Source organism: Rhinoderma darwinii, chromosome 11 (assembly GCF_050947455.1).
Source record: "Rhinoderma darwinii isolate aRhiDar2 chromosome 11, aRhiDar2.hap1, whole genome shotgun sequence".
Taxonomy (NCBI): domain Eukaryota; kingdom Metazoa; phylum Chordata; class Amphibia; order Anura; family Rhinodermatidae; genus Rhinoderma; species Rhinoderma darwinii.
This window is the reverse complement of record NC_134697.1, coordinates 76,032,248-76,051,597: the sequence shown is the minus strand read 5'-3', so window position 1 is coordinate 76,051,597 and position 19,350 is coordinate 76,032,248. Positions and strand designations below refer to the sequence as shown.

Below are 19,350 nucleotides of genomic sequence, written 5' to 3'. Positions count from 1 at the left end.
GAAATATGAAGGGTTACGCTTCAATGTCACAGAAAGCCATTAGGATGACTGACACGTTTTGATTCTGGTACCAAAGCTGTCTACATTGTTAGTGTGTGCTTCGGAGAATCTCCTGCGTTCAGTATTACCTTGACATAGGTGACATTGCTTCCTCAATTCCATTTTAACTTTCCTTTTTGGATGTGATTTTTTTTTTTTTTTTTTTTTTTTTTATCTACTTAAAAGTACTTTTTCCAATCCACTTTAGTTTATTAGAGTGTCTGTTAATGAATTACAATGATACAATGTTCCGTCCTATTAATGGAAATGGCCATTTCATCATTCTTGTAACGTGGCTGGCTGCTTTCCATCTCTTCTCTCCGGCCAGTCCTCTCCTTCTGCCACACTTTCTCTTCCCGATAAATTACATTCCTTGCGTCGGAGGCTTCGTGACTCAAGTCTAATGGATGTAACTATGCAGCTTTAATTTGTACAAGAGCTGGAGAAATTGGAAAGAAATTAAATTTACTGTGATTTTTTTTTTGACTGCATCTGCTTAGCATCAGCTTAGTAATGGTTATTGCCAGTGTCGTTCTCTTAACGTTATCCAGCCGCAGGATGACTGAGCAAGAGCCCTGTTTATTCTCGTCTACGCTGAAGACTTAAACGCCAAGCAGATTTACTTGTTTTATATACTTATGTCAATGATTGAGTTTGTAATTGGTACCTACAGTGTTAAAAAATGCACGTGAATGTCTATTCCACATCTGTGCATCTTATCCTTTATGTAGTTAGGGCTTCATATGCGGTAGATTTGGCTTCTCTAACCTGTATAAGTCGGAATATTTAATAGAAACGGTTATATTTTTGTGTTTTTTTGTTTGTTTTGTTTTCTTTGGTCTGTTTGTGCTTTTTGTATTAAACCAGATTTTTTTTAATATGTAGGGGCAGAGCAGTACAGTGAGTATACAGGTTATGCGGAATCCTACAAATGGGACCGTGCTCATGAGGATCAGGCTCCACGGTATGTTTTCAAAATGTCCATGATTTTACCAGTATATCTAGTGTATTTGATCTGATCTGATACGTCTTTGTGAATGGGAGGAGAGGGAACCACTACATGGTTGTCAGGGTATGTTCACACACAGCGTAAACACTGCAGATTTTCCGCAACTGATTTAATTGCGGAAAATCCACAGCGTATTCCAGTAGTCGCAACGTGGATGAGATTTAAACAAATCTCATCCACACACAGCGGACAAAATGTGCAGAGAAAACGTTCATAAATTGATCTGCCGTGCAGGTTTTTAATCCGCGGCATGTCACTTTATGCTGTGGAATTGCTGCTCTTCTGTGCAGATTTTCCCTATTGAACTCAATGGGAAGGTAAAACCTGCAACAAATAGCAAATGTTGTGATTTTTGCGGCGGAAAAGCTGCGGTTCTGCCGCAAAAATCACAAATCGGGGAAAAACAAAAAACTTTTCGGCTTAAAATTCTTAAAAACTTTAATACTTAGCACCAGGGCGTTGTCCTAGCAACGCTTTTTTCAGTTCTCTGTGCAGCCCAGCCTCCTCAGGTGACGTTTTATCGCATGTGACTACTGCAGCCAATCACAATCTGCAGCGGTCACCTCAGGCGGCCGGGCTGCACGGAGAAGCGAGGGACGCGCCACTATGACAACACCCAGGGGGTAACTATTAAGAGTTTTTGTTTTTTCAGCACTGTTTCAGCAGCGGAGATTCCGCCCGAAAATCTTCACTACAATTTTTGGTGCGGTTTTTCAGGCGGAATTCCCTGCAGGTTCCAGGACGGATACTTTGTGTAATATTACGCAGCATATCTGCCCTGTGTGAACATAGCCTAATACTTCAGTACTGGTTCTATGCATGTTTAGGTTGTCAGACCGGACGACCATTGAGCAATAAATTCTCCTATTGAAGACCGTTGCCAAATGGCCAAAGCACAGTGAACAATCGTGTGTAGTCTAACAGCCTCCGCACGATTTCTCTGCAGACTACAGATGTCTCTGTGCATCAAACATCTGTGCCCTATAGATATATTATTTGCCTTATTAACATTAGTGATAGTCCTCACCTGGATGGGACAGAGCAGTTTGGGGTTCGACCCTTTTCTGTTCAGCGTGACTGCGCCCCAGTGCACTAGGTCCATAAAGACATGGTTGGGTGAGTTTGGTGTGGAAGAACTTGAATGGCCCACAGAGCCCTGACCTCAACCCCATCTAATACCTTTTGGATGAATTAGAATGGCGATTGTGAGCCAGGCCCTCTCGTCCAACATCAGTGTCTGACCTCACTAATGATATTCTGGATGAATGGGCAAAATTCCCACAGACACCCTCCAAAATCTTGTAGAAAGCCTTCCCATAAGAGTGGAAGCTGTTTTAGCTGCAAATGAAGGACCAACTCTATATGAATGGATTTAGGATGGGGTGTCGTAAAAGCTCCTGTGATTGGTATTGATTGTTAAAGAGGCTCTGTCACCACATTATAAGTGCCCTATCTCCTACATAATGTGATCAGCACCGTAATGTAGGTAACAGCAGTGTTTTTTATTTAGAAAAACAATCATTTTTGACGGAGTTATGACCTATATTAGCTTTATGCTAATGAGTTTCTCAATGGACAACTGGGCGTGTTTTACTTTTTGACCAAGTGGGCGTTGTACAGAGGAGTGTATGGCGCTGACCAATCAGCGTCATACACTTCTCTCCATTCATTTACACAGCACATAGCGATATAGCTATATCACTATGTGCAGCTACATACACACACTATAACGTTACTGCAGTGTCCTCACAGTGAATATACATTACCTGCAGCCAGGATGTGATGTCTATTCAGAATCCTGACCACTTCTCTGCACTTCTCTGTGATTTACAGCATAGCAGGCGTAGTCTCGCGAGATTACGCTGTAAGCTGTCATTTGCAGCGAGATCTCGCTGTGCTATGCTGTAAAGTGGTCAGGATTCTGAATACACATCACGTCCTGGCTTGAGGTAACGTCTATTCACTGTCAGGACACTGCAGTAATGTTATAGTGTGTGTATGTGGCTGCACATAGTGATATCGCTATGTCCTGTGTAAATGAATGGAGAGAAGTGCATGATGCTGATTGGTCACTGATTGGTCAGCGTCATACACTTCTCTCCACAACACCCACTTGATCAAAAAGTAAAACACGCCCAGTTGTCCATTGAGAAACTCATTAGCATAAAGCTAATATAGGTCATAACTCCGTCAAAAATGATCGTTTTTCTAAATAAAAAACACTGCTGTTACCTACATTACAGCGCCGATCATATTATGTACAATATAGGCCACTTATAATGTGGTGACAGAGCCTCTTTAACCCATGAAGGTACTTTTCATTAGGCCAATCGGCCAAATCTAGGATTCCTTAGGCCTTGGTTCTAATGAGACGACCGAGAGCTGGCCTACTAGCAAATTTAATAATCGTGCTTTTGTTCTAGATTTTAGTGTGTTTGTTTTTTTTTAATGTTTTTTTTTCTTACATAGTAGCATCTGTATTTCTTCATTAAAGCCTGTGGGGGGAAATGTGCAGGCAGCTTTTCAGTTGAGCTACAATTTTACCACAAAAGGCTGTCTTTTTTTATGTATTTTATGTGTTTCATTACTACTCAAGTTATACTGTTGTTTCAATTGCCTTTATGTAATATTCTGCATGTTTATATGACAGACGTACGTTACTCACAGAGCTGTGGTGTGCACTTGTGTCCAGCCCATATTAAACACCCCTTACCTTCACACAGAGACATATCGCAGAGACGCACAACAGAAATAGTTGCCATTGATGCTTTCCACTTCCGAAATCATGTCGATCAATTTTCCCCAGACAAGATCAAAAGGGAGTTGAACAAGGTAAGTGATTTATCTTCGGTTTTCTAAAGCATTGTTGGTGATCTAATCGCTTTTCCCGATATTTTTGTATGTTTTATCTTTTTCTGTTACACAAAAAAAAAGTTTTAAATGATCTGTATTTTTCTATTTAAAATCATATCATTTAAAAAAATAAAAAAGGATAGTTTGTCTGTGTTCTGGAGCTTCTTACGTCTGCCCGTTATATGTCCGCCTCGATCAGCTGGAGAACATCGCTATAACCAGCGCAGCTCTGGACTCGAGAGGACTGACATTGAATTCAGGGGTTGCCATGCAATGCTAAATTTTCCATACAGCAGGTTCCTCAGCCGGCTGATGGGAGGGTGGACCACCGGCAATTATTTTCTCTTGTGGTTCGCTGCTTGCATGATGTTCACAGTTCCGCTTGTCGATATTTGAATCCGTCACCATGGTTTCGTTGTACACCTACTGTAAATTAGGGCTGAGCGAATTATGACCTAAATTAAAATTTATTTAACGATTAGTTGAACATGTGACCACGATTACAATTAATGAACGATTATATAGACAACACACCTTTTTGCATACCACGCCCCCTATCTGCATGCTACACCATTGAATTATTATTTATACCGAGCCTGCTGTTTACTGCTATATATAACAAACCCCCTGATTCTGCCCCCACGCAGTATAATGCCCCTATAGCTGCCCCTCCACACAGTATAATGCCCTCATAGCTGCCCCTCCACACAGTATAATGCCCCTATAGCTGCCCCTCCACACAGTATAATGCCTCTATAGCTGCCCCTCCACACAGTATAATGCCCTCATAGCTGCCCCTCCACACAGTATAATGTCTCTATAGCTGCCCTCTACACAGTATAATTGCCTATAGCTGTCCTCCACACAGTATAATGCCCCTATAGCATCCCTCCACACAGTATAATGCCCCCATAGCTGCCCTCCACACAGTATAATGCCCCCATAGCTGCCCCTCCACACAGTATAATGACTCTATAGCTGCCCCTCCACAGGGTATAATGCCCCCATAGCTGCCCCTCCACACAGTATAATGCCCCTATAGCATCCCTCCACACAGTATAATGTCTCTATAGCTGCCCTCTACACAGTATAATTGCCTGTAGCTGCTCTCCACACAGTATAATGCCTCTATAGCTGCCCTCCACACAGTATAATGCCCCTATAACTGCCCTCCACACAGTATAATGGCCCTATAGCTGCCCTCCACACAGTATAATGGCCCTATAGCTGCCCTCCACACAGTATAATGGCCCTATAGCTGCCCTACACACAGTATAATGGCCCTATAGCTGCTCTCCACACAGAATAATGGCCCTATAGCTGCCCTCCACGCAGTATAATGCCCCTATAGCTGCCCCTCCACACAGTATAATGGCCCTATAGCTGCCCTCCACGCAGTATAATGCCCCTATAGCTGCCCTCCACGCAGTATAATGCCCCTATAGCTGACCTCCACACAGTATAATGCCCCCAATAGCTGCCTCCACACAGTATAATGCCCCCAATAGCTGCCTCCACACAGTATAATGCCCCCAATAGCTGCCTCCACACAGTATAATGCCCCCTATAGCTGCCTCCACACAGTATAATGCCCCTATAGCTGCCCTCCACACAATATAATGTCTCTATTGCATCCCTCCACACAGTATAATGGCCCTATAGCTGCCCTCCACGCAGTATAATGGCCCTATAGCTGCCCTCCACGCAGTATAATGGCCCTATAGCTGCCCTCCCCGTAGTATAATGGCCCTATAACTGCCCCTCCACACAGTATAATGGCCCTATAGCTGCCTCCACACAGTATAATGGCCCTATAGCTGCCCTCCACACAGTATAATGCCCCTATAGCTGCCCTCCACACAGTATAATGGCCCCATAGCTGCCTCCACACAGTATAATGCCCCCATAGCTGCCCCTCCACACAGTATAATGCCCCTATAGCATCCCTCCACACAGTATAATGTCTCTATAGCTGCCCTCTACACAGTATAATTGCCTGTAGCTGCTCTCCACACAGTATAATGCCTCTATAGCTGCCCTCCACACAGTATAATGCCCCTATAACTGCCCTCCACACAGTATAATGGCCCTATAGCTGCCCTCCACACAGTATAATGGCCCTATAGCTGCCCTCCACACAGTATAATGGCCCTATAGCTGCCCTCCACACAGTATAATGGCCCTATAGCTGCCCTCCACACAGTATAATGGCCCTATAGCTGCTCTCCACACAGAATAATGGCCCTATAGCTGCCCTCCACGCAGTATAATGCCCCTATAGCTGCCCCTCCACACAGTATAATGGCCCTATAGCTGCCCTCCACGCAGTATAATGCCCCTATAGCTGCCCTCCACGCAGTATAATGCCCCTATAGCTGCCCTCCACACAGTATAATGCCCCCAATAGCTGCCTCCACACAGTATAATGCCCCCAATAGCTGCCTCCACACAGTATAATGCCCCCTATAGCTGCCTCCACACAGTATAATGCCCCTATAGCTGCCCTCCACACAATATAATGTCTCTATTGCATCCCTCCACACAGTATAATGGCCCTATAGCTGCCCTCCACGCAGTATAATGGCCCTATAGCTGCCCTCCCCGTAGTATAATGGCCCTATAACTGCCCCTCCACACAGTATAATGGCCCTATAGCTGCCTCCACACAGTATAATGGCCCTATAGCTGCCCTCCACACAGTATAATGCCCCTATAGCTGCCCTCCACACAGTATAATGGCCCCATAGCTGCCTCCACACAGTATAATGCCCCCATAGCTGCCTCCACACAGTATAATGCCCCCATAGCTGCCTCCACACAGTATAATGCCCCATAGCTGCCTCCACACAGTATAATGCCCCCCATAGCTGCCTCCACACAGTATAATGCCCCCCATAGCTACCTCCACACAGTATAATGCCCCTATAATTGCCTCCACACAGTATAATGCCCCCATAGCTGCCTCCACACAGTATAATGCCCCCATAGCTGCCTCCACACAGTATAATGCCCCCATAGCTGCCCCTCCACACAGTATAATGCCTCTATAGCTGCCCCTCCACACAGTATAATGCCCCCATAGCTGCCCCTCCACACAGTATAATGCCCCTATAGCATCCCTCCACACAGTATAATGTCTCTATAGCTGCCCTCTACACAGTATAATTGCCTATAGCTGCCCTCCACACAGTATAATGCCCCTATAGCATCCCTCTACACAGTATAATGCCCCCATAGCTGCCCTCCACACAGTATAATGCCCCTATAGCTGCCCCTCCACACAGTATAATGCCCCCATAGCTGCCCCTCCACACAGTATAATGCCTCTATAGCTGCCCCTCCACACAGTATAATGCCCCCATAGCTGCCCCTCCACACAGTATAATGCCCCTATAGCATCCCTCCACACAGTATAATGTCTCTATAGCTGCCCTCTACACAGTATAATTGCCTGTAGCTGCTCTCCACACAGTATAATGCCTCTATAGCTGCCCTCCACACAGTATAATGCCCCTATAACTGCCCTCCACACAGTATAATGGCCCTATAGCTGCCCTCCACACAGTATAATGTCTCTATTGCATCCCTCCACACAGTATAATGGCCCTATAGCTGCCTCCACACAGTATAATGCCCCTATAGCTGCCCCTCCACACAGTATAATGGCCCTATAGCTGCCCTCCACACAGTATAATGCCCCTATAGCTGCCCTCCACACAGTATAATGGCCCTATAACTGCCCCTCCACACAGTATAATGGCCCTATAGCTGCCCCTCCACACAGTATAATGCCCCTATAGCTGCCCCTCCACACAGTATAATGCCCCCATAGCTGCCCCTCCACACAGTATAATGCCTCCATAGCTGCCCCTCCACACAGTATAATGCCCCTATAGCATCCCTCCACACAGTATAATGTCTCTATAGCTGCCCTCTACACAGTATAATTGCCTGTAGCTGCTCTCCACACAGTATAATGCCTCTATAGCTGCCCTCCACACAGTATAATGCCCCTATAACTGCCCTCCACACAGTATAATGGCCCTATAGCTGCCCTCCACACAGTATAATGGCCCTATAGCTGCTCTCCACACAGAATAATGGCCCTATAGCTGCCCTCCACGCAGTATAATGCCCCTATAGCTGCCCCTCCACACAGTATAATGGCCATATAGCTGCCCTCCACACAGTATAATGGCCATATAGCTGCCCTCCACACAGTATAATGGCCCTATAGCTGCCCTCCACACAGTATAATGGCCCTATAGCTGCTCTCCACACAGAATAATGGCCCTATAGCTGCCCTCCACGCAGTATAATGCCCCTATAGCTGCCCTCCACGCAGTATAATGCCCCTATAGCTGCCCTCCACGCAGTATAATGCCCCTATAGCTGCCCTCCACGCAGTATAATGGCCCTATAACTGCCCTCCCCGCAGTATAATGGCCCTATAACTGCCCTCCCCACACAGTAAAATGGCCCTATAGCTGCCCCTCCACACAGTATAATGGCCCTATAGCTGCCCCTCCACACAGTATAATGGCCCTATAGCTGCCCTCCACACAGTATAATGCCCCCTATAGCTGCCTCCACACAGTATAATGCCCCTATAGCTGCCCTCCACACAATATAATGTCTCTATTGCATCCCTCCACACAGTATAATGGCCCTATAGCTGCCTCCACACAGTATAATGCCCCTATAGCTGCCCCTCCACACAGTATAATGGCCCTATAGCTGCCCTCCACACAGTATAATGCCCCTATAGCTGCCCTCCACACAGTATAATGGCCCTATAGCTGCCCCTCCACACAGTATAATGGCCCTATAGCTGCCCCTCCACACAGTATAATGGCCCTATAGCTGCCCCTCCACACAGTATAATGGCCCTATAGCTGCCCCTCCACACAGTATAATGGCCCTATAGCTGCCCCTCCACACAGCATAATGGCTCTATAGCTGCCTCCACACAGCATAATGGCTCTATAGCTGCCCCTCCACACAGTATAATGCCACCTTAGCTCTTCTCCATATAGTATAAAGTCCCCCATAGCTGCCCCAATCATGTATAATGCCCCACAGTTGCCCACACAACATAATGCCCTGTCTGGCTCGGCGTAGACCGGCGTGATGACATCACTGCCTTGCGCCTGCCTGCCCCGAGCTATGAGCGTCTGGCGATATATAGTGAATGGTAGAGCACAAACCTTACGGCTCCCTGCTCTACTATTGGATTCTACTGTGTCTAAGTCCTGAGGAAAATGAATAAAAATGCGCAAGATGATGTCGGTTAATTGTGCTGAATTATTATTTATTTATTTTTTTGACTAATTGCCCAGCTCTACTGTAAGGCACTGTCCTGTGTGACCGCTACTTTAAATATAGCTGTACAGTCCTGATATATCTAGCCAATATATCCTTTCTACACTAGGATCACACTTGCCACTATGCCAGCGATACTGTGGTAGTTCTGTTGACAAACGTTGCTGTGATTTTTAGACTACCGCTTCCTTCCATTAGCAATTTCGGGGAAAACGATCGTCTAAAATGACCTCTTCACAGTCTATGTGAAAGTAGCGGACGGGACCTGCTGGTGATGTTACTCAACAGCCGCAGGTTTTTTTTGTTCCTCTTTTAACCTGCGGGGGGCACTTAATGACCGTGCCATCAGTGGATTTGATCGTTCCGTTCCCACACTTCAATGAGAATGTGATCTTTTCCTACATCAGATTAGTGTAAAGTGCCTGGTGTCCGGACTTCCCACAATGCAATCACCAGGTGGAGTTGTGCTGTTGGGGTATTGATGAGGGTCGGACTGCGCGGCAGATAGTTTGTTTGATCTCACGTTCCGCACATCATTCACATCACCGTTCATTTCTTATCCTATTGTTTGGTGAAACTCCTAATGTTACTCTGGTCTGAGACAAGTCAGTGAAAAATATCTCCGTATGAAGCTCCGGTATCCGACATGTTTTGCATCCAGAAGAGTTATTGTGCTGTAATAATGATGATGATGATGATGGCGTTGGGCATACCCCAACATAACGTCTCCTCTAAATGTGTTGTTATGCCGATGGATCAGCGCAAGAAATTAAATGATTTTGTCTCCATCGTATGGCCCGTAATTACTATATGAAATAACTTCAAGGCTGGAAATGTGCGTCGCTGCGCTCCGGGGCATCCTCCTGCCTCCACTTTTATGGCAGCATTGAAGGCTTCTTTTAATCAGTCATCCAGCTCGGGTGCGTGGCGTGCTGAACATTGATTTTCATTACTCCTTTCCGCAGGTAAAATATTAGTCTGTATAAAATGTAGAAACCCCCTTGTAATCAGTCAGAAAGTCTAAATGAGGAGCAGATTTCCATTTTCTAGCTGCTGCTTGGGTTAAGATAAATTTTGTTTTCAGATCCCGCATGCTGTAATGAAAGCACATCGATCATCCCAAAAATGGCCCTATAAAGAATCGGCAAGACCGAGGCCGTACGTGGGCAACTTACCCACCATGTTCAGCGTCATTGGCAGAGCAGAGTCACAAACAGGACTTACTTTTCATGTCAGACCAGGAACGTTATGGCGTCTTAAACACTCATGTTCCTTATCGGCAGTATTCCAGATTGGTCAGAGGGAGGCACCAGGGCAAACTGTAGCGTCAAAGACAAGAAAAGACCCTTTTTTGGGTAACCATTCTCGTTAAGAGGAATTGACATCAGAGTTGATAAAGCCTGAATGTTGGTTCTCCATAGAAGTAAGGGCAGCAGAAGTTTTGGGATGGCCTGACTAGTTGTTTTTTAATCGGAGTACCCCTAAGTAAGCCTTTGTAGCTTTTTTTTTTTTTCTTTTATGAAATGTATGTGTTATGTGTTTCTATACAATTGACATTTATTAAAAATGTATTTACATTGTGCGCTGCAGCTTTTACGTATGTACGATATTCAGAAGCTGCATAGCGCTGCCGGAAGCAGAATCCACCAGTGAGCTGGACCGACGGCTCGGCTGACAGCAGCTCCTGTGTGCCTTTAACATACAGTAACCCGAATACCGATCACATGTAACTTTAGATGTCCGCTGACTGACAGATAACACATACATTGCTTAAGGAAAAAAAGGCTACAAAGGTTTACATAGAATTGAAGTGAAATATATAGTGGCCATTTACTTTTGAGGATTGAAATTGACTTGTCTTGATTTTGAACTGAGAGTGAAGCTGGCCATGCCCAGAGATAAGTCTGAACCCGTTGATTTTGGCAGAATTGCGCTCCTCTCTGTGTATGGGGGCCTCCCAACTATTCCATGACGGCTGCTTCCCCTGACATCTGCCCTCAGGGGAAATGTCTAACAGGCCACAGGATTCCGCTGTTTGACAGGGGTGCGGAGAGCTGAACCTACTGGGATGAGTTGGTTGCCACAGTGGCTTCACAGTGAATGACATGGCCAGCTTTACCCCGCTTAGGTCCTTACACACTTTGTATGATCGCTTTCTCTTTTTGTATAAATTGACTCCTTCCCTCGTTGTTCAGATGGAGTCATTGTGAGATAATTCGTTCAGGGCTGACGACACGTTTCTGTAATGAAGACCGTCCGTAAGTCCCGTAGCTTCATTACAAACCTGCTGATGTAAATCTCCATGGAGGATTTCCCTTACATAGCGGAGGTTGGCTGTCTGGCTGTGTGATGGTTGTATATTTCTGGAACTATTGAACATTGATCTCCGGTAAACGGTTTAACATTGTGCAAGAAGTCACAAGAGCTCTGATCACTTGGCCATTGTTTTAATTTTGCAATATTTTTTTAGCATGTTATTTAAGTAAAGCAGCTGACCGGCGGTTTTACACTGCTGGACCTCCCATGAACATTATTCTTCCGATTTAATCAGCAGCACCGGATTTTACCATTTCTCATACATATCCTAGGGACAGATCTTCCATGGATGGGACAAGCTCCCTTGGTGCCCAAGGCAGGGGTTTCAAATTGTACCTCGCCAACCTTGGTTCTGAAGTGCAGCATTCTAGCTGTCAGATAAACGATCATTCAGCCGACGGCGATCAGCACTGATTCACCCATAATATGCACATATCTCTGCGGGAGCCTGTAATGTATGTGCGTCTCTTCCTTCTACGTATGGACGGTTGGTGTTGTCCCGGCACTGTTGTTTTGCAACCAGACATTTTATTGCTTTCTAGGTCAACCCGTTTCCAAATGATATATGTTAGAATTCTTTGGTATTTAATAGGACCTTCTCTATGTCTGTCATATAAACCGCAGTCACTGCTGTAAAATGGAACATACCCCAACTTGTTACATACAGTAATGACAAAAATAAAAGTTTAAAAGTCATCATAAGAAAATAATATCTGTTTTCTTTATCAGGCCTACTGTGGGTTTTTCCGAGAAGGAATCCAGCCGGAGAATCTGTCTGCAGTTGCAACCGGAAACTGGGGGTGTGGAGCTTTCGGCGGGGATAATAGATTAAAAGGTAAGTAGTAGACCCAATTATAAAAGTCAAATCTGGTCTTTTCAACTTCCAACTTTCTTGACTTCTTTGTTCCCTCCATGGCACAGGGACAGACAGCTCTTCAATATAATCTCACAACTGTGATCCACAGAAAATGCCATCAATGTCTAACTGTCCATCTAAATGACCATCTCAAGAACGGGGGTCCCCCGATCCCGTCCCTACCTGGCGAGTCGGCCGCTGCGTCCGAGCGGTGAAGGTGGTCGGGTTTCTTGAAACGGCTGAGCTATGCAGTTTCTGTAACTCCCATAGAAGTGCATGAGACTTACGGAAACGGCATAGCTCAGAAACCCGTCCACCTTCACCACTTGGATGCCATGGCCAGCAAGACCACCTCACCAGGCTGGGATAGGGTCAGGGAATCGCCATTCCTGAGAGGTGGGACCCGCATTAATCAGACATTTTAGTCCTATCCTGCGGATATGCCATAAATGTCTGTCGTGAAACAACCAAAATATAGAATAAAATGAATAAATCCAGATCTGGACTTTACCATTTCCCAACACACACTAAGGCCTGATTCACACGAGCGTACTTTACGTGACGGACGGCGAAACGACGACCGTCACACGGACCTATGTAATTCAATGGGGCTATTCAGACATGCGTTGTTTTTCACGCAGCGTGTGCCCGCTATGTGAAACTTACTGCAGGTCCTATTTTTCTGCATTTTTGCGCATCACGCAGCCCCTTGAAGTCAATGGGTGAGTGAAAACAACGGACAGCACACGGACGCAAGAAATACGCTGCGTTTTTTATGCGTACAAAACGGACACATTCGTGTGAATCTAGCCTAACCCTGTCAAATCAGTGCAGACACCCAGTTGTCAATTGCATTTCCCGGAGGAATAATAGAGGAACGGCACACTTCAGCGAAAAGATGCCCCCGCATTCTTATTTCATGGGGAATACAAGTATTTTACTGGCGTTTTTCTTGGTACATTGTATAAAAGGTTTGTCTAATCAGAACACCAAATCTTTCCACTTAACTAATGTGTAATTCTTCTAACTTGTCCACAAAATCTGAGGAGGCCACAAACCGGCAGATACGCCGCAGACAGGCAGATACGCCGCAGACAGGCAGATACGCCGCAGACAGGCAGATACGCCGCAGACAGGCAGATACGCCGCAGACAGGCAGATACGCCGCAGACAGGCAGATACTCCGCAGACAGGCAGATACTCCGCAGACTTTAATAGTCAGGGACACATTTGTCTGTCAAACAGTCCTGAGTGGTCATATTGGAAGGATTTTACTCCTCAGGGTTTTTTCCATAATGTTGGAAAATCCCTTTGTGGGAACTTATGATCGGAACGCTGATGACCCCCCAACCCCCTGCCTGTCAATATACCGGTGCATAGAAATGTCCTCTCAGAATTATGTGGATATGAAATCTGTTTACATATCTGGGATGTAGTATCAACTTGATTGTTCTTTTTGCTTTTTGTTTATAGTTGATGTATAACGTGTTTGTTGCATGTTTTATAACTGTAATAATCACCCATATGCAGAAAATGCGGCTTAGAATTGTCTTGTTTTTTACGGAGTCAAAGCTGGAATGATTGACAGACCAGAAAGGTTTTTCATGTTTGTTGTAACCGTCAAGGAACGACCCGTGGTGTTTCCCAGTGTTGATTATGACCTTTTAAATAAATCCCTTATAAAATATGAACGTCCTTCCATACTCCAGCTGAACTGTCAGTCAAAAACTCATTTGCATGTAATGCAAATCAAGGCTGGATCAGACCGCGTAATACAGGAAGGGAAAGCAGGGAGGACATTGTGGTAATGTAAGGCTGGAGAATTTGGATTGTTATATTTGGTGCAAAATATGGACTTTCCCAACGTACATCAGAGACGTGATGTGAACAGGGCCTAATAATTGTTTGGGATATAATGATGTCTCATAGGGTAGTGAATAAATGAAGGGGTAGAAGTCCTGTAAATTCATTATGTAAAACTATATTGAATTTTCCATGTTTTTTAATGAAATTTGCTTTAAGAGATGGAAATAAATTTATGAGCCCGATCAGAAGAGTCAATAAGGTCATGGGATGTTACATTATAAACGGGGCCCGGAGGAGTCATTCCAGTCTCCAAAGACTTCTAATCACAGACTTTTGCTGACAAGGTTTTCCGGCTGGCCGGTGTCAGTCACTTTATTATACCCCGTACTGTGATTAAAGCATTATGGGATTAAGAGCCTTATGTCATTGAGATATGGCAGAAGTAGACCTCCAGCGGGGGTCCGAGACCTGGGTCTTCCACCATTTACATAGAGGACCCCTGTTCTAATGATCGCTGGGGTCCCAGCTCACAGACCGTCAGATGTTATCCTCCCTAAAAGTAGAGCCAAAAATGACGCCAATTTTCTTTATATGGTACCGTGAGTTAAAACCCAGTAATAGAGATCCATGTTTTTCCACTGGGTGGCAGTTTTGCCATTGATAAAAATTCCTTTAGCAATAGATTCGCTGCCCGGCCTCCAACATGGTTTGTTTACTAGAAATTCTTCTTTCATTTGAATTACTTTAGTCCCCATTAGAAAACCAACCTTCCAAATATGAACGATTACATGCTAAGGCCCCATGCACACAACCGGAAAAATCATCCGTAATTGCGGACACATTCACTTTTATTGTCTAGGAATACCGTCCCGTTTATTTACGGGAAGGTGCCCGGGCCGAAGAAGTGTACTGAAAAAGATAGGACTTGTCCCTTCTTGTGCTTTTTACGGTCCGTGCTCCCATACTTTGTATGGGAGAATGGGCTGAAAATGCGGGCGGCTGTCTGTGGGCGGCCGGCCATGCCCACAATCGCGACAATTTTTTTTTACAGGGGTGCCTCAAGCCTGAAAAGGTTGGGAAACTCTGGTCTAGACAATCCTTTATTTACCATAATAGCACATCATGGTGCGGGGGGGGGGGGGGGGGGTGACGTTTGGAATGGGCTCACCTGGTCTGTACGCAGCATACAGGGGGTTAAACGGCCAGGAACAATGAGAACGCTGTTCCTGGCCATTCGTCCCGGGTGTCAGCTGTAAGTATATGCTTTTGAGGGCCCCCAGGGCTGCCTTTCTTCATCTCCTCTGGCAGGGCTTAACAAGAGCCTGTAATTATGACAATATACTGAAATCTATTACTATTGCAGTATATTTTACCAGCGATCATAAAATGTGTCAAAAAAAAGTTTAATAAAGTTTTTATAGTGTCATAAAATATATCAAAAGTAAAAAAAAAAATCTTTCCCATTTTTCCTCTAAAGTAATGTAAAAAAAAAAAAAAAAAGCAAAATTGGTTTCGCTACGTCCGTAAGAGTCCGAACTATTACAATACACCATTATTTAACCCGCACAGTAAAGCCATAAAAAAATTAAACCGCCAGAATCGCTGTTTTTTTGGTCACTTTATGTCCCTCAAAAAATTCAATAAAAGGTGTTCAAAAAGTCTCATGTACCCCAAAAAGGCTACCAATAGAAACTACAGCTCGCCCCGCAAACAATAGGCCCACATACGGCTCAATCCACGGAAAAATAAGTGTTATGGCTCTCAGAATGTGGCGACAAAACACACATTTTATTTTTAACAATCCGTTTCTTTCTTGTAAAAGTAGTAAAACATAAAAAACTATATAAATTTGGTATCGCTGTGATCGTATTGACCGGTAGAATAAAGTCACCATGCTGTTATTACCGGACGGTGAAAGCCGTAAAAAGCAAACCTTTCAAAATATTGTGGAATCAGTTTTTTTCCTATTCCACCCCACAAATAATTTTAATTATATGGTACAATAAATTGTGCTGTGAAAAACTACAACTCATCCTGCAAAAAAACAAGCCCTCAAAAATGTATGGCTTTTGGAAGGTGGGGAGGAAAAAATGAAAACGAAAATCCCAAAAATGTCTGTGACCTGAAGGGGTTAATATCTTGGACTCTCTACATTTGTCTGCACTGATACATTGTAGCAAACAATCAGGCCAGGAGATAGATTTTTTTTTGCTGCTGATGTATTTAGCTACAAAAGGATTGCCCAGACTAGATACCATTCTCTCGAATTAAACTCGGAGCCGTGGGTGGGACTAGGTTTGCAAATGTTGGACGCAAACTAAAATATTTATTGACGTTCTAGATTTTGAAAAAGGTGAGAAATAGAGACCCACGGACTCGCTTATCAAAGATATGACAGTAAAGCGGAGTAAAACGGTCCTTGTTGCCCCAGCAACCAAACAGAGCTCTGTTTTCAATTCTTAAACTGCTCTGGAGAAATGAGAGCTGACCTATGAATGGTTGCTATGGGCAACTATAAATGAGACCCAAACTGTATACGAATGTTGCAAACTTTTAAATACAATGATTGAGCTTCCTAGACATGAAACAAAGTGTCGTTGACCCAAAATACACCAGTCCTTTTTAGGGTTTTTCTCATCCTTAGCAGTGATTGGATATTTCTTGGATATGCCATCACTTTTTAATCGATCCTCAAAATTTCTCCTGCAACACCGCCACATTCACATGACTTCTAGGAGCCGTGCCAATCCTAAGAACAAATGAACCTTGGTACATTCGGATTTTTTCCCTTTAGGGCCTGCACACGATCGTAATTACGGCCCCATTCCGTTATTTTGTCCGTGCCGTAGAACTGTGCCGGCAATTATGGAGCATGTCCGTTTTTTCGTGTTTTACGGGCCTTGCTCCAATACTTTGTATGGAGCATGGCCAGAAAATGCGGGTAGCTGGTCGTGCCTGCGATCGCGGTCCGTGATTACTGGTACGACCGTGTGCATGAGGCCTAAATGGAATCTGTCATGTTGAATATTCTCTCCTATCAGCAGGCAGCAGTGTGTTTTTAGAGGAGGAGGAGCCGAGCAGATTGATATATAGCTTTGTGCAAAAAGATTCCGGATAACCTGCAATGTATTCATTTAAATCCCTTCTCACTGTGGGCTTTGGAGTCCAGTGGGCGGTCCCAACCAGTGATTGACAGCCTTCCCTGTATGAGTGTGATTTCAGAAATAGGTGAGTAGGACCGCCCACATAGACCGCGTACGCTATAGTGGATGGAACGGCTCCCGTTCGCATTCTCTATGGGGATGTGTGTGCCGTATTCCATCTCTGTATGTGTTGTTAATCGACACACACAGAAATGGAAAAAAAAATGGCAGCCCCCATAGAGAAGTAAATGAAGAAAAAACGAAAAAAGTACAACACAACAACATACATGAATAAAATGTCTTTATCTATCACACTAAAACCCATAACATATTTAAAAAAAATTGTTTGTGACACTGTTCCTTTAAGCCCAGAGTTCGCAGGCACTTAAATCAATAAATTACAGGTTATCCTGTATCTTTTCACATACAACCACATCTCATTCTGCTCCGCTACTCCTACTCTATATCCTCTATATCGGACTGCATGTTTGATGTGACAGGTTCCCTTTAAGGTGTAAAAAATACAGATGGAAATGTATAATGCTGTATTATTGCCCTTTTGAAATGTTTTCCGGAATTTTAGTTGTATGTTTTTTATTTCCCAACGACACCATATTTAAAGGGAATGTGTCACTAGAAATGATTACAAAAAAATTCAGTTAAAAAATTTGTATTCGTATTTAAGTGATTACACATTGTTTTAATTTTTTCACAAGTCAGAAAATATTATAAATTAGATTCTAATTTATAACATTTCCATGTGCTGGCCACTAGAGGGAGCAGTTCCCAAAATTGCACCATGGTGACTGCATTGATTTATGCTGCAAATTTGGGGTAGACACACTCTCTCTAGTGTCCTCACACAATCCCCCCTCCCTTATCCTGGCTAGTGCCAGGAGAAGGAGGGGTTTGAATCTTCAAACCTCCTACACTGTGTGCCACCATTTTCTGAGCGACTGCACAGTGTAGGAGGATTAGATACAGGGCTCAGCAGACAGTATCACACGAACATAATATACACGAACATGAATTACCTGCTCCTGCCGCTGCTGGTCTACGGTATTATTCCTTGCTCCTTCGCTTCGTTGAACATATGGCCGGAAGTCGTCATCTTACTGTCCGGCAGTGGCTTCCGGTCCACATGAAAATGGCGCAGGATTTCGCTCTACGAACGAGCTTCGCTTTGGTATGTGTGGGAGCGGCGCTCGCGCCGTTCCCACACAGATGGCGTACGCTTCTCAGAATGGAACGGCTCCCGTTCACGTTCTCTATGGGGCTGTATGTGCCGTATTCCATCTCTGTATGTGTCGTTAATCGACACATACAGAGATGAAAAAAAAATGGCAGCCCCCATAGTGAAGAAAAAATACATTAAAAAGTAAAAAATGAGAACGCAATTAAGTAAAATTGTTGTTCATATTATATTAAAAGCAATATAATAAAAAAATCATGACACCTTCCCTTTAATGTACGGAAAAAATAATAGGTCACAATATTTATTCCGAAGACTCTCAGTATACAGATGTAAAATGTAATTGGGGGCTCTGTTTTCGGAATGTCTTATTTTAGCGTTTCACAATGTTATAGTCGAATCTGATCAAGATAAATTGTAGACAATCCTTTCCCGCCCATTCATATGGAGTTCATTATAATTGGCAATAAAATAAAGGTGATGAAGCTTGACTAAATTAATTGCTTGATTAAATGAACTCTTTCTACCCGTGTTTATGGCATCATGACATATCAATCTCTCTGATGATGAAATGCAATTTTATCTTAATCCTAACCCGCCACAAATAGTCGCAAACCACCGGCGCCCCAACAACGTCAACAATGTGACAAATTACATTTCTTGTGCCCAACTGTAAAATACATTGATCTACCCCCATATACACATATAACCACCACTATCCAATCCAGGTTGGAAGTAGATATTGTTGTATCTGCTGATCTGGCTCCACACATCTACCTAACCACAATAGGACAAGCCAGAAGAGTCTCCCAGT

General features: G+C 44.1%; 1 protein-coding gene and 1 long non-coding RNA gene across 3 annotated transcripts in view; one reads left to right on the top strand and one right to left on the bottom strand.

The window, feature by feature from the left end:
• The window catches only part of PARG (poly(ADP-ribose) glycohydrolase), a 116,496-nt gene that overhangs the window by 84,808 nt on the left and 12,338 nt on the right, over positions 1-19,350 (top strand). For both annotated transcript variants that reach the window (XM_075841758.1, XM_075841759.1), the window contains 3 exons: positions 925-1,003; positions 3,772-3,880; positions 12,269-12,374. In XM_075841758.1, coding sequence (XP_075697873.1) covers positions 925-1,003; positions 3,772-3,880; positions 12,269-12,374 — 294 coding nt within the window. The remainder of the gene's footprint in view (positions 1-924; positions 1,004-3,771; positions 3,881-12,268; positions 12,375-19,350) is intronic.
• On the bottom strand, positions 3,769-17,405 carry LOC142663256 (uncharacterized). The gene is made up of 3 exons (XR_012851070.1): positions 17,321-17,405; positions 4,071-4,356; positions 3,769-3,963 (listed from the first exon to the last, which is right to left on the bottom strand). It is a non-coding gene; the product is annotated as an uncharacterized LOC142663256 (long non-coding RNA).